Here is a 23,906-nt window from a genome sequence, read left to right as displayed (position 1 = left end):
TTTACTGTGTATGCAGATCATGTGGTGTGTGAAGAGGAGTTTAAGTATGCCATGCTGGCTTTAAACTGCGTGTGCCCTGGTACCTCGACACTCATTACTCTATTGATCCACTCGTCCAGAGGACAGTGAGTACACTTGCTTACTCTCTCCCCATCACTCTTTCTTTTTGATTGTTCTTACAGTCAAATATACAGCAGATATAGTGAACTGAACCAAGCTGCGTCTTGTCTCCTCACTGTCACTCATTTTTGTTTTTTTTGTTTTTCAGAACGGCACCCCAGGAGGCCTTCAAGCAACGTGTGGGAGCCTTTCAAGCCCTCAACAGGTAGGATGCCTCTTATCTGTATTCACGCCCAGGAATTCTGTCATTTAAGGTGATCAAAATGGCTGACGTTTAATGTTCAAAAGGGCTGCAAGTTCTTTGAAACATCTGAATTAAAATACATAGAAAATAGGGCATGTGACATCAGTAAACTGTTGTCTAAACTATGTTTGTGAAGCTTTACACAAATCTATGCAAGACAGACGGAAGAGTGTGTGTGTTGGTGGTGCATTCACAAGTTTCAGTTCACCACTTCATGCAGAAGTGATCATAATCAGCTCCACAATTTTATCTGGGCAAACTGTTTGATTCACAAGGTCTTGCTTAGTTAGTCACCTCTTCTGCCATTAGGCCTGAAACAGAACAATACATGTGATTGAAAATCTTAATAGAATTTAATAAGATTTTTGGTTGTTGTTGTTGTGGTGGTTAAAGAGTTGACCACAAATACTCTCCAAGAATAATACTCCAATTTTTACTGGAACCTTTCTTTGGGTTACATCTTACATACCAATGTAAACAAAAGGTTGTCCACACAAAAAACAAACCTACTATCATCCCTGAAGTTGTACTGGTAGGTTATATGAAATAAAGAAAGCAACCTAATTTATGTCAATAATATTTCTGTTGTTAAAGGTTTTTTTTTAGTAATGTTTGTATATAAGGTAGTACAATACAACTATTTTTCAATTATGGATAGCCAAGATAGCTGATAAGCTCTTTGATTATGTGTGAAAATACATGCATATGTAAAGATGGTGGCTAATGAGTGTTTCATAAGTATGCTTCTATATCAGGACCTGGTGCCATTTGGTTTGTTGGCTGTGACAATGCTACATGACTAGGATTTGTCCTCCTCCCCCCCTGCCTTGCACTTAGTTCCTTTAAACTGCAGATTTGGTATAACACTTGTTTATATAATGGAGTCTTTGTCGCAGGCCACCCACATTTGCACTGCCCCCGCAACCTTGTTTCCTGTTATCACCTCTTTAGCCTCTGCGTCTAAAGCCGTACCCCCTTGAGAAACCGGTTGTCCGCTTAATTGTGTGAATGTGTACATCTGTTAAGTCGGGCTGGGTGTCCTTGCCAGCATCCATGTGCTGATTGAAGTATTGATCAGCAGCTCTGACAATGATGTAAGATGTTACTTCTGCAACCTTGAGTGGAAAATCTTCTGATGTGGCCCTGGTGCTTAGCTGGAAGCTTTGAGTTGCGTGTTTTAAATGTCAACGGCCACAAGGCCAATCAATGCTCTTTCACTGTCTCAGGGAGGGCGGTGCATGTTCGGCGGACCAATGGCACCGAACCTACCGCCGCTGCTCAGCCAATGAGGTGCATCACATCCGCCTGGAGGAAAGTAAATTCTTTGGGGAATACCAGGGCAAGAGTTTCACCTTCGCCTCCTTTCATGCTCACAAAAAGTAAGTCCTCACGTGAAAAAGCCAAGAAATGAGAACACACACACACCGGCCTGCATGGTTCAGAGCTGATCTTGTCTCTGTGACTGCAGGTACGGAGTGTGTTTGATTGGCGTACGCAGACTGGACACTACCAACATCCTGCTGAACCCTGGACCCTGCCACATCATGGGGGCCTCTGACATGTGCTTTTACATCAATATCTCCAAAGAGGAGAACTCAGCATTTGTCAGGGGCCAGAGGGAGCCATCATGGGGCGGCACGGGAGGAAATGCCAGGGGAGTACACCAGACCATCTACCATGGACTCACCCGTCTGCCAGTCCACAGTATCATCGCCAGCATGGGTCAGTCAGTTGGGCACAACACAAGTACTGTGTAACATTTACACACTGGTCTTCTTTTTGCGGTTGTCTTTGTCGGTCAAACATGCAAACCTGACCTTAAACTGTCTTACACAGCAGCACAGTCACAGCATCAACATTATGCAGTTCTCACATTTACAACCTGTCTGGTGACTAAAGATATTCATAGCTCTGCAGAGGAATTAACATGTATCTGCTTATAAGTCACACTTGACAGGAGCCACTGCCAAATAAACTGAAATGTCAGATACTGTGGTTTTACAAACACACCACCTGGTGGACAACAATGAAACTGTCCAGCTCACTCCTTTTCAAAGCTCTCGCTCTGGCTTTCACAGAGATCTGTGCAAACACATCATGTATTGTGTTTGAACCTTTAACTTGATCTCCGCCTTGATAAACACTGCGGTTGTGTGTGTGTGTGTGCATGCTTCAGGCACAGTGGCCATCGACCTGCAGGACTCCAGTGACAGCAGCCCAGAAGGGCAGGACCCGGGGGGCTCGGGCCTCGGCAGCGGTAGAGGAAGCAGGAGCAGCTCCAGGGCGGAGATGGGTGGTGCTAACACCTTGGCCCTACCTGCCATGGGAGACTCAGCCGAGGAGCGACGGCACAGCATCGCCCCTGTCCTGGAGCTGGTAGATGGAGTCAACAACCCCACCTTTGACCTATTAGGAGACCAATCGGAAGACGAGGGAGGAGAGGAGGGCAAGGAGGACAGCGACAGAGACGAGAGCGCCCACTGGTGGGGTCGACAGTGCGAGTAAGTACTGAGGATGCTGCTTGGATTTGTGTTCACTGGGATGTTGAAATGTGACAGTATTCAGAGGAAACTGGGCTTGTGCCGCAGGTGGGTGAAGGGGTACCCGCTGAACTCTCCGTACATCGGCAGCTCGCCTGCGCTGTGCCACCTTCTTCAAGAAAAGATGCCTTTCTGCTGCCTGCGTATGGACAAGGTATGGGATTTAAATGGCTCGCTGTCTTTATTTTACAAGGTCACGTTGCCGTCATCTTCTGCTCTCTGTCTCTCCTTAGGCTTGCCACCACATCCCTTTTGAGGATGCCCGCTCCTATGGCTTCAAAAACAAATTGATCATTGTGTCCGCGGAGAGCGCAGGGAACGGTCTCTACAACTTCATCGTGCCTCTACGGGCCTACTACCGACCCAGGAAGGAGCTCAACCCCATTGTGCTGCTGCTGGAGAGCGTGTAAGGACACATCTACAGTATTTGGTGTGATGTGGTGGCCATGCTTGTAAAACCAGCTTCAGACTGAAGTAGGTTACATGTTAGTGTTGCCCAAAATTGCTGTGAGCATGATAGCCGCAATAAAAAATCTAGGTTGTGCAGGATGGTAAAATGGGTTCCTCTTTAAATAGCCAGTGGAGGAGAAAATCTGAGCTATTTAAGGTCACAGTAAACATGATTTGTGAAATGCTGAATGCATTCAGGACAGCGCGCTCCACAATCCTGTGTCGTTTTTTGTGGCTGGTACACAAACGCAGTCAGCCAAATGAGAGTAGAAGCCAATAAAAAGGCAATAAAAAGCTGAGTCACTCCAGTGTAGTGCTGTTATTTTCAGCTTTCTCTGCAGGCAGTTTGGCTACGTTGTATTTCTGAGGCTGAGTGCGGGGGGGTCTCTCTCTGCGTTAGCTCTTCACCATGGCACGAATAAATCTCTGCTGGTGGAAATCTCAAGACCATTTATGTTTTGATTGGTTCAGACCTGAAGCAGACTTCCTGGAGGCGATCTGCTGGTTCCCCATGGTGTTCTACACAGTGGGCTCCATCGACAAGTAAGACAGACCAAAGCACCTGGATGTTTTAACTCTTGTTCTTCTTCTTTTTCATCTTTGACTTTATTTGACTAATTCTTCCTCTTTCAAATTGCTTAGACTGCTCTTTGATTTATTCTTCCTGCCCCTCAACACTGATCTTTCTCCCATCTTTCTCTCTCACCCTCTCCACAGTCTGGACAGTTTGCTTCGATGTGGAGTGACTTTCGCCGACACCATGGTGGTGGTCGACAAGGAGAGCTCCATGATTGCAGAGGAGGACTACATGGCTGATGCAAAGACCATCGTCAACGTCCAGACCCTCTTCAGGTGTGCTTTGCCTAGACTTGCTTTGCAATGTCACACGCTTGGTTAAAAGTGAGTGTTTTCTTTTTTCTTTTTCTTTTTCACCTGTTGCTTCTGCGCTTCTTCTTCCTCTCAGACTTTTCCCAGCTCTTAGTATCATCACGGAGCTCACACACCCGGCCAACATGCGCTTCATGCAGTTCAAAGTTAAAGACCACTACTCTCTGGCTCTCTCCAAGCTGGAAAAGGTAAAAGCTTCACACTCTCAAACGTCCTCTCTATTTCTCTCTCATTCCCTCGACCCAGACTTCAGGGGTCATAATGAAAAACAATGAGAACAAACTCGGCAGCCTGTTTTCCATTACGAGAGCAGTTCTTTATTTAGCATGCTGAGTGGATTTAGAAATACATCCATCGAGCTGCATCGGGCTGCTAATGTTGCTTTGTTTTAATTTGATAAGCTGCAGAGATCATTTGTCATAGCCACAGTAAAGTTTCTAGAGAACATTTGTAACTGATTATAGCCTTGTGGTGTTTGTTCTTTTCACTCAATTGCTAGTTGCCTTTTTAAATAACTGTGGTTGTTAATATCGTTCTCTGTGTGGCAGCTAATGAATTCCGCTCTCGGGCATCAATAACATTTATCAACAAATCAGTAAATTAGTCACTGCTTGACATCATATCTTAAAAAGAATTCCGATCTGGGATTAGGGTTATTATGAGCTGACTATTTTTGAAATTTCTAGCAGTTTTGCCTCGCAGCAGGAAGGACCTTTGGTGGATTTCTGGCCTTTTCCTTACTTCTGCTATGCCTGATTACGTGTTTTTTTTTTGGGGGGGTGTTTGTTTAATACCACATTACAAAAATATGCAAGTCAGATGCAGTGGGAACTCTGAGGGAAAAAAAAGTCTGGCCTTCACCCCAGTGCATGCTGGGAAAGGCCGGATGCCTTGAAAATAAATAGGCTTCTAAAGTGAAAAAAAAAATTCTACATGCAGGTTTCTTGATTATGCTTTCAAACTGTGTAAACTGTAAAAACTTACAACACATCGTCTCTACTATCTCTTTTACATCGTCTCACCTCTTCGAGGGCTAGTGTAATCCAAAAAGTGTGTGTGTGCGTCTGTGTGTGTGTCTGTGTGTGTGTGTGTGTGTGTGTGTGTGTGATCTACAGAAGGAAAGGGAAAAGGGGTCCAACCTGGTGTTTATGTTCCGCCTGCCCTTTGCTGCAGGGAAGGTGTTCAGCGTCAGCATGCTGGACACTCTACTCTACCAGGTATCACAAACACGCTCTCACTGAATAACAAAAATCCTAAATATGATCTGTTTTTGCTGACTTGTTTGCTCCCTCCAGTCCTTTGTGAAGGACTACATGATCTCCATCGCCAGGCTGCTGCTGGGTTTAGACTCCATGCCTGGCTCAGGTTTCCTCTGTGCAGTAAGTAGCTGGACACAAACCGCCGGAATTCAGTCTGCGTGGACTGCAAAGTGCCTCTGAGGCTGGTTATTGTGTTGTTTGTTTTCTAGATGAAAATCACAGAGGATGACTTGTGGATCCGCACCTACGGCAGGCTCTACCAGAAACTGTGCTCCTCCACCGGAGACATACCCATAGGCATCTATCGGACAGAGGCCCAAAAGCTTCCAGTCTCTGAGGTCAGCTACTGATGTTACCTAGTTTCCTAGCCCTGCTAGACCCTTAGAGGGCCCCCAGAGACCACAGTGTTCATTACACCCCACAAAAAGAAGGAGTTGGAGCAACAAACAAAACACTGATGATTTCTGTTAAACCTTAACAGTAGTATGGCTGAAAATAAAAAGAAAGGAAAGGCCGGAGGGTTGATTCATACACTCATGATATTTTTAGGATTATGAGAAATTATACGTAAAAAAAAATTTTTTTTAAAACAAAAGACACTTTCTAAAGATTTTCTCGGCTATAAAAACTTTCACTCTCTTGCTCCTGGTTAGTACAGTGTCACCATTTCTTTGATTAACTACAAGTAGGATACAAAAAAGCGGATGTCCCCTCTAAGGTTCAATTAAATAGAGTAATTTTTCCAAATGCTAATTGAATTTGTCCGTGCTTTGCCAACAAATGGATGCAGAGCTATGAAGACAGAGTCAGATACGAAGACAGTCAGGTCTTAAACAGAGGAGATCCTCGTGTTACAATTATGAAAAACAAACGAGAAAGAAATCATATCCTGTATTAATCATGTTGCAGTGAGGATTTACAGTTTTCCAATTGTGGAATTGATTGACATTTTTCAAAGCAAAACTAGGGGCATGTTGTTTCTTTTCGGTTGCACAGAAGATACTTAACAATGTTGGACTATTCAATATATGCAGCAGAGTTTATCTTGTACATCATTTCATCATGTGCATCATTTCTACCATGATAAGAAAGTATTAATTCCTCTTGAGCCACCACTGGTGAAGAACTGACTTAATAAAATCTGCGTGATAACAGGTTGATTACACAGCATGAGGAAATGAAAGGTTAGGATGTGTGAATATGTGGCTACGCGTGTGTTTCAGTCCCAGGTATCCATCACAGTGGAAGACTACGAGGACACCAGAGAACCCAGAGAACCCCTGTTGTCCCGGACCGGCGCACACCGCAACTCCACCTCCTCGGAGCCCATCTCGTCCTCCTCCCACTCCTCAGACCACCCGCTGCTCAGGAGGAAGAGCATGCAGTGGGCACGGCGGCTGAGCAGGAAAGGGGGTCGGGGCTCCAGCGGGGCCAAGGGGGGTCCGGGTAGTGCGGCAGAGAGGATCAGCCAGCAGAGACTGACCCTGTTCAGGCGCTCGGAGAGACAGGAACTCAACGCCCTGGTGCGAACAAGGATGAAACATTTGGGCCTTTCTCCAACTGGATTCAGTGAGTCTGTTTCACTGTGTGTATGAAACTATTCTGCTCCTGATCTCAAGAACAGATCTACTGTTTACTGGTGCTGGAATTGAACTAAATTTACTCAAGTACAAATTTAAATACCTTCGCTTTGCTAAAATATTTCCATTTTCTGCTACTTTATACTTCTCTACATTTCAGCGCTAAATATTTTACTTTTCACTCCACTACATTTATTTGACAACTATAGTTATTAGTTACTTTACAAATTAAGATTTACATAAATAACATATTATAAGCTTATAAAATAAAATGCATCTTTAAAAATTAGATTGGCTTGTTACCCCTTAAAAAATAGCAGTGTCTAGTTGTGTGCTCCTTGTCTTGTTTCAGATGTTTACAAGCTTAAATTATTCAATATTTAAGCAAAGATTGGGGAACATTCCAGCAAAATAATACAAATTTGTGCAGCAGAACTTTGTTTTTTCTCCTTTTCTACCCCTTTAATCATCTCACAACCACTCAGATTTATCCTGTGGTCCACTGGAAGGGACCCGACCTCTAGTTTGGATTAGGAACCACTGGACAAAACTACCTAACTTTATAAGAGGCAGTTAAAACTAGCTCCACCTTGACCAGCTAAAATGCTGCATGCACATTAATGTATCCGCGCCATTATCTAATAATGTCATATATAATAACTAATCACTCACAGGACACATTTCTCTGCAGGATGAGTACTTTTACTTTGGTACTTGAGGAACATTTTGCTGATAACATTTCTGTACTTTTTCTTAATTAGGATTTGCAATGCAGGACCGTTATTTGTAATGGAGTATTTCCACATCGTTGTAATGGTACTTTTACTTAAGTGAAGGACCTGAGCACCTCTTCCACCACTGTTTGTTTACTGTCTGTTACTCTCTATGTACTCCGCCTGTATCCATTTTTATCTCAATGTGTCTTCCTGTCTTGTGACTCACTGTAACGTAGCCTTTATTCTGTGTGTTCGGATGTAGCACAGCCTGCTGTATATCCTGTGCCTATTTTTATTTCCTGTCTCACTCACACTCTTTTCTTCCTGTGTTAGATGGGATGACAGACCAAGGGAACAGACTGTCGTACATCCTCATCAACCCTTCTCCAGACACCAGGCTGGAACTTCACGATGTTGTGTGAGTGCACCAAGCCGAATATAATTGATGGCACTGTAAAATGTACACAGCTCGAAAACCACAAGTCTTACATGATGCCATTTGCCGCCCTGTCTGTGCCCCATCTGCAGGTACCTGATCAGACCAGACCCCCTCTCTCTGGTACCCAATCAAGGGGGTAACAGCAGGAAGTGCAGTGCTGGGCTCTCAGAGAGTCACAGGTTCGATACACAGGACAGCACCCATCTGTGAGAGACCAAAACAAAAAAATAAATAAAAAAACAAAAAAAAAAGACAAATATATTCTCAAACAACTGCCAGATAGAGGACAATAAACAACTCACTCTTGAGGGAGAAGCAGATATCAAAAACTGGTTGGATGGATTGGGGTGCTGACAGATGGCACATGGCCCTCCTATTTTCTCCACATACAGTCTAGTTGAACTCAGAGGTGCTGGACATGCATGGACCTTTTCTATAACGATGGGAATGTTTTATTTATGCGCCTTCCTATTTTCAAAGCGGAGGGTTGCGGACACAGAAGTGCATTTACTGAAAAACTATACGTATTTATATCTGTGTACGTGCATGTTATGTACTGCATCATGTATGTGCAGTGTGTATGTATGTGTGTACTGTATGTATCTGCAGGTGCGTGAATGAATGTGTATGTATGCTTATGGATCAAGAGCAAGTACACTGCCAATTTTATCTGGACAGCCAAAGGAATCTGCTGCCAAATGAAAGTCAAGGGATGTATTTTTGTGTCCTTCTCTGTGTCATAGGCGTGATTTATCACACTTAATGTTGTTTGACGTATGTGAAAGTGACGCTACAGTGCAGACACCCTTTTTTTTTTTTCATAAAGCCTTTTTGAAGTTTTTTTTTTACCTGTTGCTTACACCTTCAAACACACGCATTTGTTTTACGCTCACCAGCAGCGGAGGAACCCAAAGAGCACCAGTCTCAATAGCGGACGTAACTAGACCGCGAGCGCACATGGTCAGTGCAGGGCGTTTTTCTTCAAGTCCCGCTCCCTCTGCTTTTGTCAGTCAGTGTGAGCCTTCCAGCCACCGGCTTGCTTTTGCTGACATGCATGTTTCAGATGCAGGGGATGGACAAAATAATAGGAAGATATACCATAATATAATTCTATCCACTACAGTACCCCTGCAATGAATACAGCCGTTGTGAAGCTTATAAATTGACCCTTTTTGATTCAACAGTATTCAAACTGTATGATAAGCTTTACAAGTAAACACACACTGCTATAAATATCCTCTTCAACAAGAAATTGGTTTGGTAATTTAGAATAAGAACATATAATATAATTAGGTTTTCAGTCAGAAAAAAATCTTGTTTCTCTAAAAACAAGTGAAAAATGTGCCAGTAGAGTGAGATCATTCTGCTTGTCTATCAGCCTAGTCTACCTTGTTTCATAGATTTTTCAGTTGTTTAAAGAAACACGAGATTTCAATATGTTACAGAATTATCAATATTACAGTAAACCACTTGTTAGGGTAGACATGTATGCCATTTGTTCACCAAGCAATCTGTAAATCTTTTGTCAGAAATGCCGAATGTACCGTTTCACACAGAAATGGTGCTGCCGTGTGCTGGGAATGCTAAGCGGCACCCCTGCCAAACACCACTGCTGATGAAAATAAGTATATATTAAAGTCCGTCATTATAGCTTGTCATTGCTTTTATTGCTCTTTTCGTGTCAGTTCGTGCAGCTGTAAGTGGATTCTCTCCAGACCACGTCAATCATTAGATTCATAGTTTCATGTGCAGCCTCTCTGATGTACAACCACTTGACATCAAAGTAGTCACATTATCTTAATTTCGGTCTCTTGTGCGGTTCACCAGAATGGTAACACCACAGTGTCGATACATCAACACTGTGTATGACTAACACTAAATAACCTACTGTAATGCCCCAGTGACCACACGATAGTGCAACGTGTGTTACATCAGGCAGTCTTTGCGTCCGAGTGACTTAGATAAAGTCTAACATGACTCTTCACATGTATACTGTTAGATCAATATCACCATATTTACTTCTTTTATTTGCTGCCACGTGTATGCTTTTGCCTGCTGGAAGTTGATTTCCCTTTGTTTCATGGAAAGGCTTCACCCAGAGCTCAGCCATACATACGCCTGACTAGTCACAGCGACTTGACTTATTTTTGAAGTAGAGCAGAAGACAGGATAAACACACAATGCGATATGAGAACCTGGGTGTGGCCAGGCTAAAGACTTAACACCCAACAGAGGACTGAATGTAAGGGCTCAGACGGGCGCATTGTGCAAACTGAGGCAGAGAAAATGGCAGCTCGACCAGTCAGCGTGTTAATCACGGGAGCCAAGAGAGGCCTGGGCCTGGAGATGGTTAAACAAATGGTGGAGGCCCGATATCCAATAAGAAAGTTGTTTACCTGTTGCAGGGACCCAGATGGACCCAGGGCAGAGGTGAGAGTCTTAACTTCCTCCGTTACTCGATAAGCTCAGCATTGCTACTCAGTTTAAAAAAAATGTTTTAAATGATATTGCAAATGACACATTTGCAGGGACTGGAACTGAATCTTGCGTAGATAAAAGGGAGTAGGAGTGTGTGGGATTTGTCTTTGCCTGTTCTGGATGATGGAACTGTTTTCTCTGTATTTACAGGCATTGAAAACACTGGCAAAGGCTCATCCTAACATCACGTGCATCATCCGTCTGGGTACGAGCTCTGTTCCTCTGTTATATTCTATTCAGCCCTCCATCCTGCTCCCATGTCCAGGCATGCGCTGGCCTGGACTCTATGAGTAGCCCTGCGCTCTGATATTTATCTGACTGCTATTGACTGCTGCTGATGCTCCACTTTCTTTCTCTTTCTGTTAGACGCCACTGACCTTTGTAGCATAAATAAGTCTGCCCAGTGGGTGGACACCCTGGTGGGGAAGCGGGGGGGTTTCAATCGTCTGATTAACAATGCAGGGTTCCTGGCCAAAGGCACCCTGCAGGACACCAGCCCCGACAACACGCAGATTACCTTCAACCCCAAATGTCACAGCCCTATGAATATCATTGAAGTGAGGAAAGAGGAGGACCAAGTGTTACAGCTAACACACTGCATTTTTCAAAATAAAAGAAGGAAATTGGGTGGTGCCTTCCCACTGTACATTGAAAGTTTTCTGTTCCCTCTTGCCGACTTTCTCTCTTCCTGCTGGTGGTCACCATTTGGAGTTCCAGCAGTGAAGGCCATTGAGATGCCAGGGATGTCCATCAGCAAAGGAGCCGCCGTCAGCATCTCCTCATTACTGGGTTTTTTGGAAGCCGTAAAACACTCATATGCCTACTTCCCTGCCATCTCCTATCGCTATATCAGCAGGGTACAGTATGTGACAGCCTGCTAACACTGTGACCTGCTACTCAAAGGCTTCATCTCACATTCATCGAGGGGAACTGCTCACACATCACCTCAGCTGCTCCGTCACTGTTCTTTTTTCTGTCCCCACCTTTTCCTCCCACTCTTCTCCTCACAGGCAGGTTTAAATACACTAATACTTTGTGTTTCAGACGAGATCCTGTTTTCCGTACTGCACCCTGGCCGGGTATGCACTGACATGGGTGAACAGGAGATGAGTCAGCAAGTTTCCAGTGACCTCACTGGTTCGTCCATGAAATATACAGTGAAACAATGGAGGAACCGCAGTTGACTCTGAATGTTTACTTTATTAACTGAGAATTACAATATTAACATGTTGTATGATTTCATATTTCACACACAATGGTTGAATGTTTATGCAATCACTGTGTGATTTCTGAAAATAGGAAAGAAGCCGCTGCAGTAGTTACCGTTGAATCAACACAAAACACAGAGAAAAACTAAGAAACTGCACAGTTTTCATGGCAACAGATCTTGTAGGCTTTATTCACAAGAAATTATTTTGGTATTCAAGTCACAATTTTTGCGAAAAACTGATTTTTAGGTTAGTGTTTTCACACTCCTAATGTGTCCAGTGTCTGATACCAGTCTGAAAAAGTTTTCCAGATTTTTCTAACAGTACCAAAGATATCTCAATATATCTGCCAGATTCACATTCGCAAAATTTCATCCTAAAGTTTTGTGATACAGATTCAAATTCAATTCACCGGGATATAGCAGAACTATAGCTTTAGCTACTGGTATCTTCCTAATTTTCTCATTCTTTTTTGTGGAATAAACCTGAGGGATGCTTATGCAGAAGTACCCGCATGAAAGCTTGTGTAACTAAAGTTAAACCTGCTGGAGTCTGCTGGTGTCATCACACAGCTCCAGTGGTTCATAGAAGGGATAACTGCATTAGAATATTGATCCTTTTAAATGGACATGTAATGTAGCACTGGTTTGTTTTATTCAAGCATTTAGCTTAAAGTTCGTTTTAAGTCTTTAAACTTTGCAGTGTCTTTGCGCTCATAATTCTCCCATAATCCAGCATTGCCACCTCTTTTTATATATATGGTCTTTAAAATATTTTTCAGTCTTATATATTCACTGTCCCTAAAGTGAACCCCCGTGATTGCAGCCGTCCTCAGTGACCTACAACTGCCAACACGGAGGGGCATAAAAGCTGCATCATTTCTGACGGTTCAGACGGGTGTTGCGTTGCCACAAATCAGATTCAGATCACATAAGAAAGTGGCCAAGGTCAGAACTGAAAACGGCTGACTCCGATTGAGTCTGTTAAACTGGTCTGCAGTTAGAAAACAGACATGCCAGTTTCTTAACCAAGAGTGAGATGAACTCTACTCCTGTGTGAGTCTTCATAGTAACTGTGTGTTTGCGACCACCAGGGGGAGATTGAAGCTCAGGTGAGTGTGCAGGGGATGCCGAGCCCCATGGCCTCCCTGACTGACCAGCACAATGGAGCTTGGATAATAAGGGCAAGTCCATCCCCTGGTAGCTTTAGACAGCTACCGGCTGTGCTTCATTAACTGCAGTCGGTCAATAAATGAACCCCAGTGAAATAAACCTTATTGATCTAATCACTCTGCTTGTATCATGCTCATTTTACACACAAACATGCACTGACATCATCTGCTTAAAAGAATTGATGTGCACTTGGGTAATTTCTGAAATTTTTCAGTACACTAATGTTCTCTGTAAGGTGTTATCAAATCACCATGTCGCACTGTTCCACACAGCCACTTTGGCGGGGCAGATCTTAAGGGGGTTGGGGTTGTTCCCATTGATGTTGGCTCCAGGGCAGAAGAAGGGGTACATCTTCTCAGTGAAGAAGTCGTTAAAGGTGTAGATGGGTGTCATTCTGACAGGGTTGGAGAAGGTCACCTCTCCAGAGTCGTAGTCCAGCTGCACCCTAACTCGGGTCAGCTCCCCCTCCGGGTACAGTGGGGTGCTGGGCCTTGTCATGGCCGAGTACTCGCCCTCGTAGTGCGAGATCATCCAAAAGCCGCCCTCGGGACAGCCCGAGATGCGACCTTTCCTGTCGATGGACCCCTTGACCACCCCGAGCATCCAGTCCCCCTTGTCGCCCACCTCCACTTCCCAGGCGTGGCGGCCCGAAGTAAAGGCCTCTGAGCCCAGCACGAACACAAAGTGGCCAAAACGTTCAGGGTTGCCCGGGAGCTGCTGCAGGGATCCACTGTTGGCCACACTGGTCAGGTCTCTGGAGAGGGACAACCAGGAATAGGCAGTGTTGGGATCCAGGGTTATGGGTGCTAAAAGGAAAAAGAGCGAAAAACAGATGGCGATTTAGTAATGTAATCAAAACAGTGGGTGAATTCCTCTCACCACTAAAAACCCTACATGATTAAAAGCAAGGCCAGCATGTACTGATCGCACACTGGTCTTCTTTGACACTCTGTAGGTTACCAAATTTCACACACACAGTCAGTTGGTTGCTTACTGTACTGAACCAGCTCCACCATCTTCTCCCACACGTGGTACTTGAGGGAACTGACATGCTTAGCTACATTTATAAGAGCGCCCGACACTTTTTCTGGATCCTTCTGCGGGATCTGTGCTCTGAGAAGAAAATGGCATACACGAGTATAACTAGTAAGCTGAGTCTAGTATAAGCAGATACTGCAAAGGACTAGAAGTTTCTTACCTTTTCTTTGTGTTAGCATAGTTCTGAAACCAAAGGAGAAAGTATTATAAACACTGTTTGCAAGGTCAGAAGAATTCAGAGAGGAAAGCATTTAAAGTCCTCTCACCTGAAGGAAGAGAGCATCGCTGGATGCGATCTCATTCTCAATGGCAATGATAGCGTGTGAGAAGGTGAGGATATCTCTGGTGATGCTGTCAGATTTCCTCTTCAACAGCTCTTTCTTCTCCTCGGCCTCCTGCTGCAGGGCAACCAGTCGTGCTGCCTCCTCCTTCTGCAAAAACTCACGGAGCTGTTCAAACTCCTCTTTGATCTGGCTCTCTGTGGCCTGCGTCTGGTTCTAGCAAACGTGGAGATAAGGGTCAATGCAAAAATACACCGAATGTACTGATACTGTGTTGTAGTCTGCTTTGCACAATGCTAATCTCAGATGTTTTTGTTTTTAAAAAAAAAAAAAAAAGCCTTATTTATGTCGGCTTCTGTTCATCTACAACTCGTCCTTTGGGATTATCATAACAAGAGAGCATTACTTATACTTAGATTTTTTTTCATATTATGTCTTGAAAAGTAAATGTCCTAATATTTTTTCCATTAAAGGCCATAAAATGAAAAGAATAATCATAATAACCCTAATATAACCCTTTTAGGATCCTGTAATTTCCTTTAATTACCGTATATTATATCTCTAAAAGCATCACTATGATATATCTCTTGGATTCCAAGGGTGAAACCTACTAACTTTCTGTTATTGTTTTTGAAGCAAACACTAAATTACAAATACCGTAGCTCCAACTACTCTGCCCAAAAAACTTTTCCCCCAAAGTGAGAACTTAAACCACCCTAACAGAGAACTAGGTGACTTTTCTAACACCTTGACTGGCATGTTTACACACCAACAGTACATGGCTCAACTTCAGCCATCATGCAGGTCCTCTAGTGTTTCGTGGATCTTTGTGTTTATTGATACCTTGATGTGGACAGTTGTGTCATCACACTCCTGCTTGGCCTCATACAGGTGACGCATGTTTTTCTTCAGAGGAATCAGCTCTTTCTTCAGCTCTGCCTGAGGGACGAGGGCAGAGAAACTGTCAAAATGTCAGAGAATATGCATCCAACATTGAAATTTGCTTGCTGAAAACGATCCTAATCTTGGTCCTATCATGACACTGAGCCTAAAATGGGAACTGTTTCTGATGCTCCTGAAGTTGCACAGCTACCAAGAAGGGAAAACCACCACTTTTCTGAGTTTCAAAGCAGTGGTGTGAGATTTAAAAAGGTGAATTATGATGTTTAAACCCCTCAGCTCATCTCCATTAATGATTGGAAGCAGGTAGTCGCTTTAAAATTCTAACAAAATGTAGATAGACAAGAGTACATTACCTTGAGGTCCTGAGCTCCCTCTTCCAAGGGACACACTTGGTGTCCCTGGTGCTTCTTGGAGGTGTGACACACACAGCACAAGACTTCAAAGTCATCTAGACAGAAGAGCTTGAGAATTTCTCCATGTGTGCTGCACTTCACCTCCATCATCCCTGCCTCCTCCCCTGTCAGGCTGGCCCATGCCCCTGTCCCAGCAGCGGCCGTCTTGTGCTCCTGCTCCCTCAGGAAGGTGTCGGCCACATTCTTCAGGGCCAGGCTGACCGTGGGCTCCGTCAGGGAGCATTTCCTCCTGCAGATAGGACACTCGCGCCTGGCTTTCTTCTTGTTCCAGAACTGCTGCAGGCAGGCCCGGCAGAAGCTGTGGCTGCACTTGAGCACCACAGGTTCCTTAAAGATCTCGCAGCAAACAGGACAGGACAGTTCCTCTTCCAGCACAGAGCTTGAGCGCGAGGAAACAGCCCGCGGCCGAAGGGCCGAAGCTACCTTGGGACTCTGTAAGAAGGAAAGTTTCCCAGGCTGGGAGGAAGCTCGTGGGCGCAACGCCATGGCAGGTTCCTGTTGCCGGGAGGCTGCTTTTATAGCTGTGGTTCTTTGTTACAGAAAGCACACTCTGTAAGGCAGAAGTGACTCTCACTGCAGTCCACAGAGTAATCTGGACACAGTTTACGAGCAACCAGGGTTATAGATCAACTGGGACTTGAAGAACTGGTTTGCCTCACTTCTAGTAAATACAGGACATGTCACCAGCCCTCATCTGCCAGCCACCCCAGGGGAGCAGGGCAAACTCCAGCTGAGTCTTCTTCATAGAAAAAAGCAAGTATGTTGCTGAAAGTTCTCTAGCAGTTTTTGGTGTATTTTCGAGTTACAAGAATGACAAATGCAGGAGGTCTGGTATAGTAGGACACTGGTGATTTTAGTAGGTAAACAAATGTCAAAATAGCTGCATAAAACTATGTCGTTACGTAATTATAATTTAAACATACTACAGATGTATTCAGTGTTGAACTGCGACAGAGCTCTTCGGTTGCCATCTTCCTTGATTTACATGTAAGGTCTGCAAATGACCCCTCTGAGCTTGACCAGCACTATCAAGTTTACCAGGGTAGATCTCCTTACCTCTGATGGCCTGGTGACACTCAAAGGGATCTCGCTGTCTATTTAAATGTCCTACACGGGACACGGGAGTGAGAAGAAACACACACACAAGGACACACCCTCTGAGATAGTTTCTGTGAATGCTGGAAAACATTCCAGCAGATCACAGCATTGTCTCTGCTTTTCTGTAACAGCAGAAAAACAGCTTATTCCGATCTGAATTAACAATTTTACAGACCAGAGTGATATCTCTATACTCCCAACTTCAAACTGCAGAGCACATTGTTGTGTTTAGGAAAGACCAAGGAAAACTGCCACGTCAATGTTATTATTGCAATATAATTGAACAATGACAACAGTGTAATACAAAGCCATCAAAATAATGTGTTCTTCTCAGTGTTACAGTGTTCTAGCATCAGTTTCATTACATAACCCATTTAGATATTCATTAACTCTAAAGAATGAAACAAAACTACCAAATAGCTTCATACATTTGGATATACTGAAAAGGTTAACACCAAAGGTTTTTTAAGAAGTGTTTACCTACGCTGAGTAGCTGGTGCGACATTGCCTGTTTTTCCTCTCTTTGAATACAAGTCACTTCGACGCCCGATGGAAGTAGTTTGGTATCAATCGGCTCCAATGACAGTATACTTCATTTTTCAGCAGCGAGCATCGGAATGCATACTTCACACAAAATGTATAAAATGCTTGAAATGTGAAGAAATGAAGGCATTTGTTCTTAACAGATCCATCTTTTTTTTTTTTACTACTCCATCTCACAACTCTCTCTCTTCTTTAATACTGCTCTCTGTAATGCTTCAAAACAATAAAAGTAGTTGCAACACAAGATCAATTTCTTCATCGGCTCCACAAACCTTGTTTTAAAATAGACATCACATAACTTTATATAAAAACACAAGCTATAAAAAAATAACAAGTTAACACATTTCACAAACCTGGAAACCAATCTGCTTCTCATTCCCATACAATGACCTTCAATAAAAAGGTGAATTAACACTGATTCTCTTTAACAATGTCAAATGTATGAAAGTAAGACTGGAAATGTGCTGCTGTCTGCACAGTTGACTTCATTACAGCATGGAGTGTGGTAACAGTGAGAAGCACCACTGATCTTTTAGTCCAGAGCTACAGTTTACTATAACCCTTCTGTAACTGCAAAAAAAACAGAACAAAAAAACAACCAAAAAACCTAAAACCAGCAGAATGCATGATCGAGATAACAATATAACAGCACATGCATGTAAAACTGACCCGTAACAGTAACATCGAGTGGTTTAGGACGACAATGTACTGTATTTCAGGGAGGCCGATGCCTTGTACTGTGCAATAACTGTGCCGCTCATCATGTGAGGTACAGTGCAATCTTGGTTCACTTCTGTTGTTGGTTTACAGCGCAGTGCAACACAGTGCAACACAGCGCAACACAGTGCAACACAGTGCAATGTGGGGAGGGGGGGAAAAAAAATCACATTTTTTTTTTGCTAAGTATCAAATATCTACTTTGTGTTAGCGTTGTCTTTCATTTCTCCCATATTAGAAACTTGTGCTGTACTTGTTCCACTGCCAGCAACTGTAACAATGACATGCAGGTTCACGTGATGCGGTCAAAGGGAATGCTCATCAGCGTGCTCGTAGTTTCTGGATAAAGCCGGAAGACAAATAAAAGCACTTGGGAAGTCATCACAGCCACCTTCTTCTCCCATTAACTGGCATTAACCTCTTTGTCTAGCCAGAGTCTCCCAAAAGGGTACACTCTAAATTAAAAATAGTAGGAGTATACACTGGAATAAAAACAAACTCATGACGGTAGTGTTGTGTTTCCTAGTAGTGCTGAATGTTGTGGGCGTCACGCACGCAGAAGTCGCTCTGCTCCATTAGTTTCTGTGGTTACACTCGCCCGACCTTAGCATCGCCGATGGCACCCCAAACGTCGAAAACAAATTCGTCGGGGAAGGCGAAATCTCCCAGGGTTTCATCTAAAGCCTCGGCAAACTCGTCGGGGTTCTTTTTGTCCTTTCCCAGCTCCACCATGGTAGCGGCTGGGTAGACAGAGAGAGGTCAGAAAACATTTAGTGAATTAGTGAAAACAAATGAGCAAATGACACTAACTAATTATTAATTAACACACACACACACACACACACACACACACACACACACACACACACACACACACACACACACACACACACACACACACACACACACACACACACACACTTACCCAGTTCGCTGTCTCTGATGCCCATGTAGCTCTCAAGCAGGTCATCCACCTTCTCGATGGCCTTTTCCTCAAATGCAGAAGGCTGGAGGGAAAAAAATACAACTCACAAACTCGGGCGATACAACAAAGTTACATTTTCTACAGTACAGCGACCTGTCATCAGTCAACAAGTGCTGTAAACACACTCACTAGTTCCTCCACAGTAGCAGGACCTTTGGAGCGCAGCCGAAGGGTTCCTCTGCCGGTCCCCAGCTGAACCCCTGATGCCGACCTGGACCCTCCAGACCGCTGACTGATCATATCTACACAAAACAATTAAATATCCCATCAACACTTTGTAGTCCTGAAAATGTGTCTTCCCTTTTTATTTTCCAGCTGTGACAGTGCTGAACATCATGCCCTGTCACACTATCACCTCCTCGTCAGGCTGCTGCATGAAAATGGACCCAAAGGGCACCTCAATGGCTTAATATGCCATTATATGTTTGCTATGAGCAAGCATATAGCATCTAGCATATAGTGCAAGAGCTGCACTGTGAAAGAAAATAAGGTTTAAAGGACATGTAGTATGCTGAATGAAACGCTATGACATCTAAACTTAAATGCTGCTTTCATAGCCAAAGGTATAACAATATTATTTGCTATTAGTGGATTGCTAGACTACTCCAGTAACTCAGAGTGTACAGTGATTGATTCAGGGAGTGCTGGTTGAGGAGCATGATGTGCTGCCACACCACCACACTGTCTAACAAGTGTCACAATTGAACTTGTTCCTCAGATGTAAACATGTTTCTTCCTCCCACACCCACCAAAGGCCTTGAGAGGCTCCACCAGCTTGATGGTGAACTCCTTCCCTTTGGGCAGCTCCTTCAGCATCTTGGCCACCTCATAGTGTCGACAGCCAATCAGGCGATGGCCATTGATCGACTCGATCATATCACCCACGTTGATAACCTGGATCTGGTGGATGACACTCCCCTCACGGATTCTCTGACAACAGCAAATAACAAAGCAAAAATACAATACGCTAACCAGCTTCTTGCGTTCTCCTAAATAAATGGAATTTATTCGCATTTTATGTGCAACAATTATTTCTATACTTAGTCCAGGGTTAGGTATTTCCCTGTGGATACGTGAGTCAAAAGAAATCAGTTTTCTTGGACATTTTAATGTTCCTCACCTTGATGAAAGCGTAGCCAGCTCCATTATCAGTGATCGTCAACCCTAGTGCATCCTCCCCTTTGAAGACTTCTATTTCCTTTCTCTGGCCTTTAATGTGGGCAAAAATAAAGTCCTCCAGTCCAATCTGACCTCCCAACAGTTTATCCATGTCCACCTTGTGAGTGTTCAGTGTGCAAAACATAACCTGTGGAGGGACACAACAAACAATTGAGATTTACCCTGATGCTTTCAGCCCATAAGAACTGAAGCAAACGTATTTATCCTCGCACACACCACAATCAGCAGTGGGGCTGCAACTAACAATTACATTCCTTATCAAATAATCTGCTGATTAATTTATCTATCATTCAATTGATCGTTTGGTCTGTGAAAAAAGGTCTAGTGATCATTTGGTCTAGTGAAAAAAATGCCATTCAAAACTTTGCAGAGTCAAAGCTGACGTCTTCAAATGTCTTGTTTTGTCCAACCAAAAGTCCAAAACCCAAAGATATACAGTTTACTATGATATATGACAAAGAGAAACAGAAAATTGCCACTTAAAAGGCTGGAACCTGAGAATGTGTAGCATTTTTTGAAATTTTTCAATCAACTATTAATATAGCTATTGATTATTTTTCTGTTGATCAACAAAAACATTTAAGCCCTAGTCAAAAGACTGACTCACTTCGGACGGTGGTATCCCAAAGGCCTCACCGATCTTGGCATAGAGCTCTCGCACATTGCTGAAGCCCTCGATACGGCCTGTGGGGCTGCCGTGAGCAAGCTGGGTGTGGAAGATGAGGCGAGGTCGCATGCTGCTGGGTGGAGGAGGCAGACCTTCAGAGGTGGCACCTTCTCCCAGCCCGACAACACCTCCATCTGGGCCATCCATACCTGGAACGCTGAGACCTGCCCGGATGGGCTCCGCTTCCTCATTTTCGACTAACGGGGACGCCTTCTTCCTTCTTCCCAAACCCAGAGGCATAGTAGTCCTACAGGGAGAGCTGAGGGAGTGGAGGGGAGGAGGCTGCTCTGGGGGTTATGCTACAATCCAGGTCAACATACACCTGTTCAGCCAAATCAGCTGCAGGTCTGTTGGGTGTTTATGTCACTGCGCTGGTATGGTCCTCCAGACCAGCTAAAAAGCTGTCTTAACCGGGAACGGTAGGGATTTACACCTCTACACATCAGAGCAGCTCACATAGCTGGGTCTGTCAGGTCCAGCAGCCTGCGGTGGGAGGTCTTCAGCTGTAAAACAGAAACACGAACTCGTCAATATTCATACATTTACCACAGCAATGACATCTCGGTTATACAGGCAGTTTTAATATCCTGGTTTACTGCTAATGCTGCTAGCATTAAAGAAATATTACAATTAGCATTGTCAGCTTAGCTCTTCCTTAAGATTATACCTAGCTAATGTTAGCTGGTAGCTCTGAGGGACATATATTTCACTTCTAGCAACACAAGCTGACAACTCTGGTATAGCCAGCAACTTAGCATCTAGCTACTGAAAACGGAAGCTAAATCGGTGTCTGTTGTTCCCTCTCGGTAGTAAGTCGTAGCGTTACTATTTCTGACGTGTATAGGTCAGTTAGCTAGATTAACTATGATCGGCGAATGTGGATAGGAGGGAGTAAACACGGCAGGCCGGTCGTTCTTACCGGAGCAGGAGTTTTAGCCAACTGTCGTTAGCTACCCCTTCCTGCTAGCTTAGCCTGCTAACGGTGCTGCTGTGAGTTGTTGAAAATAGCGTAACGCTGGCAGACAAAGTCCAGCGTCTCCTGCTGCTCCGCTCCGGACAGGTTGCTTCGTCCAGGGGCAGACTGAAGGGTAACTAGAGTATAACTGTGTCGGTATGCAGGGGTAGATTTATCTTTCTGCCTGCCCAGCAGGGGTGGAACAATGACGCCTTCAGGGTTCCTCGTAAACCGCACCCTCCCAGTGGAACAATTGTTGTGAAGTCGCAAGAGTTGGGGAAGAAGTATTTAGATCCTTTACTTAAGTAAAAGTACTAATACCACAATGTAAAAATACTCCATTACAAGTAAAGGTCCTGCAGAGATAATGTTGCGTAAAATCATGCAAGTATAATTAGGAAAATGAACTTGAAGTATCAAAAGTAAAAGTATTCAGTGCAGAAAAATTGCCTGACCGTTTTACTATTATATATTATATCATTAGATTAGTATTACTGATGCATTAATTTGTAGCAACAGCTTTTCACTTTTGTAGTTGGGTCACGAGGAGCTCATTTATAACTATTTTATATAAGGCTGAAACTAATGATTATTCTCATTATCAGGTAATCTCCTGATTATATTCTCGATCAATCGGTTGATTGGTTTGTAAAAATTCAGAAAATAGTGAGAACTGCCCATCCCAAGTACCCAACAGACAGTCCAAATCTCAAAATTATTAAAACTACATTTTTTTTTTTAATAATTAAAAGGAAAAGCAGAAAATCTCCTCATTTGAGAAACTGGATCCATTAAATGTTTGTTATTTTTTGCATTGCAATGACTTAAATTATTATCAAAATAGCTGACGTTTAATTTTCTGTCAGCCGACAAGCTGATTAATCAACTAATCGTTTCAGTTTTACTTTATACTGTTGGGTAGTTTAATCAAACAAAGCATCATATTTGAAAAGCCCCTCATATGTTTTTCTTGGAAAAGCACAACATAAAAAGTTGATTCTAACTAAATCTGTCAGATAAACATAACTGGAGCAAAAAGTAAAATATTTCCCCGTAAAACACAGTGGAGTGGAAGTATAACGTAGCATGAAGAGAAAATACTCACGTAAAGAACAAGTACCTCAAATTTTTACTTTAGCTTGAACAGTGAATAGTTACATTCTACTTCTGTAATCGGAGAGTACAACTTCTCATTGTTCAGTGGCAATAAGTTTTGAAAGTTTTACTTTAAGAAAAAAAAAGTGTTGACTAAGTGTGAGTATGCGGTTGTGCCATTAGAGCGTCGATAGTCGTGAGTGTACACCGCCCTCTGGTGGTCACATCGCGTAAACAACACTTTTACGTATGACTGTACAAAGTTGACATGTTGGGAGCAAATGGAGAAAGGGGGGAAATGGCTTTTGGTTGTAATTAAACAGCAATTTTCCATCTTTAAATTCACTTCAACCGGCTTCTTGCGGTTCAACGAGAATTGACTCTTCTTTGTTCAGCACTACTGATTCATATAGTATCTAGTCGCCATGGTATTGAATGATCAGTGTCGTGAGTCAACTGGACTGACGTGCGGATGAACTTTGGATCAAACCTGCATCGTTGGAATATTTAACTGTTCCATGGCTGATTTGATTGGAAGGAAAGAAAGAAAGAAAGAAGGAAAGCTCTGAAGTTCCGGGTCACGCCCGCGGCCCTCCTGCCAGGGGGACCCGGCACCGGCACTCTGGAAAAACCGAGCCACCGCACAGACGCTCAAAGGCCGAACCGTGCACCAGACGGGGCCTGAGCCCCCAAGCCACACCGCGAGCTTGAAGCTCAGCGGTGCCACGTTGTGCGAAGACTTGACGGTCCAATGAGGACAAGTGGAAGTCGCCGGAGCTTCCACGTCTCCTCAGTGGGAGTGTGGAAGTCAGACTGATGCATCCGCGGGTCTTATTTACGTCTCGTTCCCGCAAATTTAGTGAGGTATTAATGACGTAATTGGCGGGGCCTGCCGTCCATCAATGACGGCGTCATCTAAACCAATGACGTCCGTTTAG

The 23,906-nt window shown here is 43.7% G+C and overlaps 3 protein-coding genes and 1 pseudogene across 3 annotated transcripts in view; 2 read left to right on the top strand and 2 right to left on the bottom strand.

The window, feature by feature from the left end:
• Window positions 1–9,864, top strand: part of LOC120784049 (potassium channel subfamily T member 2) — a 34,726-nt gene extending 24,862 nt beyond the window's left edge. The window contains exons 14-29 of the mRNA XM_040117477.1: window positions 17–125; window positions 269–325; window positions 1,591–1,743; window positions 1,833–2,086; window positions 2,541–2,865; window positions 2,953–3,058; window positions 3,138–3,310; window positions 3,826–3,897; window positions 4,072–4,206; window positions 4,319–4,430; window positions 5,358–5,459; window positions 5,538–5,621; window positions 5,711–5,839; window positions 6,725–7,070; window positions 8,131–8,215; window positions 8,326–9,864. Coding sequence (XP_039973411.1) covers window positions 17–125; window positions 269–325; window positions 1,591–1,743; window positions 1,833–2,086; window positions 2,541–2,865; window positions 2,953–3,058; window positions 3,138–3,310; window positions 3,826–3,897; window positions 4,072–4,206; window positions 4,319–4,430; window positions 5,358–5,459; window positions 5,538–5,621; window positions 5,711–5,839; window positions 6,725–7,070; window positions 8,131–8,215; window positions 8,326–8,446 — 2,363 coding nt within the window. The 3' untranslated portion in view covers window positions 8,447–9,864. The remainder of the gene's footprint in view (window positions 1–16; window positions 126–268; window positions 326–1,590; window positions 1,744–1,832; window positions 2,087–2,540; window positions 2,866–2,952; window positions 3,059–3,137; window positions 3,311–3,825; window positions 3,898–4,071; window positions 4,207–4,318; window positions 4,431–5,357; window positions 5,460–5,537; window positions 5,622–5,710; window positions 5,840–6,724; window positions 7,071–8,130; window positions 8,216–8,325) is intronic.
• Window positions 9,865–10,522: 658 nt separating this feature from the next.
• Window positions 10,523–13,125, top strand: LOC120784042 (annotated as a pseudogene).
• Window positions 11,927–16,941, bottom strand: trim35-12 (tripartite motif containing 35-12). The gene is made up of 6 exons (XM_040157216.1): window positions 15,670–16,941; window positions 15,257–15,352; window positions 14,399–14,629; window positions 14,293–14,315; window positions 14,089–14,207; window positions 11,927–13,900 (listed from the first exon to the last, which is right to left on the bottom strand). Exons 1-6 carry the CDS (start codon window positions 16,213–16,215, stop codon window positions 13,341–13,343), a joined length of 1,575 nt encoding a protein of 524 aa, XP_040013150.1. The 5' UTR covers window positions 16,216–16,941; the 3' UTR covers window positions 11,927–13,340.
• A 184-nt stretch (window positions 16,942–17,125) lies between these two features.
• Window positions 17,126–22,126, bottom strand: gipc1 (GIPC PDZ domain containing family, member 1). The gene is made up of 7 exons (XM_040157240.1): window positions 21,838–22,126; window positions 20,859–21,421; window positions 20,193–20,378; window positions 19,822–20,002; window positions 19,202–19,314; window positions 19,013–19,094; window positions 17,126–18,827 (listed from the first exon to the last, which is right to left on the bottom strand). Exons 2-7 carry the CDS (start codon window positions 21,156–21,158, stop codon window positions 18,676–18,678), a joined length of 1,014 nt encoding a protein of 337 aa, XP_040013174.1. The 5' UTR covers window positions 21,159–21,421; window positions 21,838–22,126; the 3' UTR covers window positions 17,126–18,675.
• Between the last annotated feature and the right edge of the window lie 1,780 nt (window positions 22,127–23,906).

Source organism: Xiphias gladius, chromosome 3 (genome assembly GCF_016859285.1).
Source record: "Xiphias gladius isolate SHS-SW01 ecotype Sanya breed wild chromosome 3, ASM1685928v1, whole genome shotgun sequence".
In the NCBI taxonomy this organism is placed as follows: Eukaryota; Metazoa; Chordata; class Actinopteri; order Istiophoriformes; family Xiphiidae; genus Xiphias; species Xiphias gladius.
This window is presented reverse-complemented; position numbering and strand designations above follow the sequence as displayed.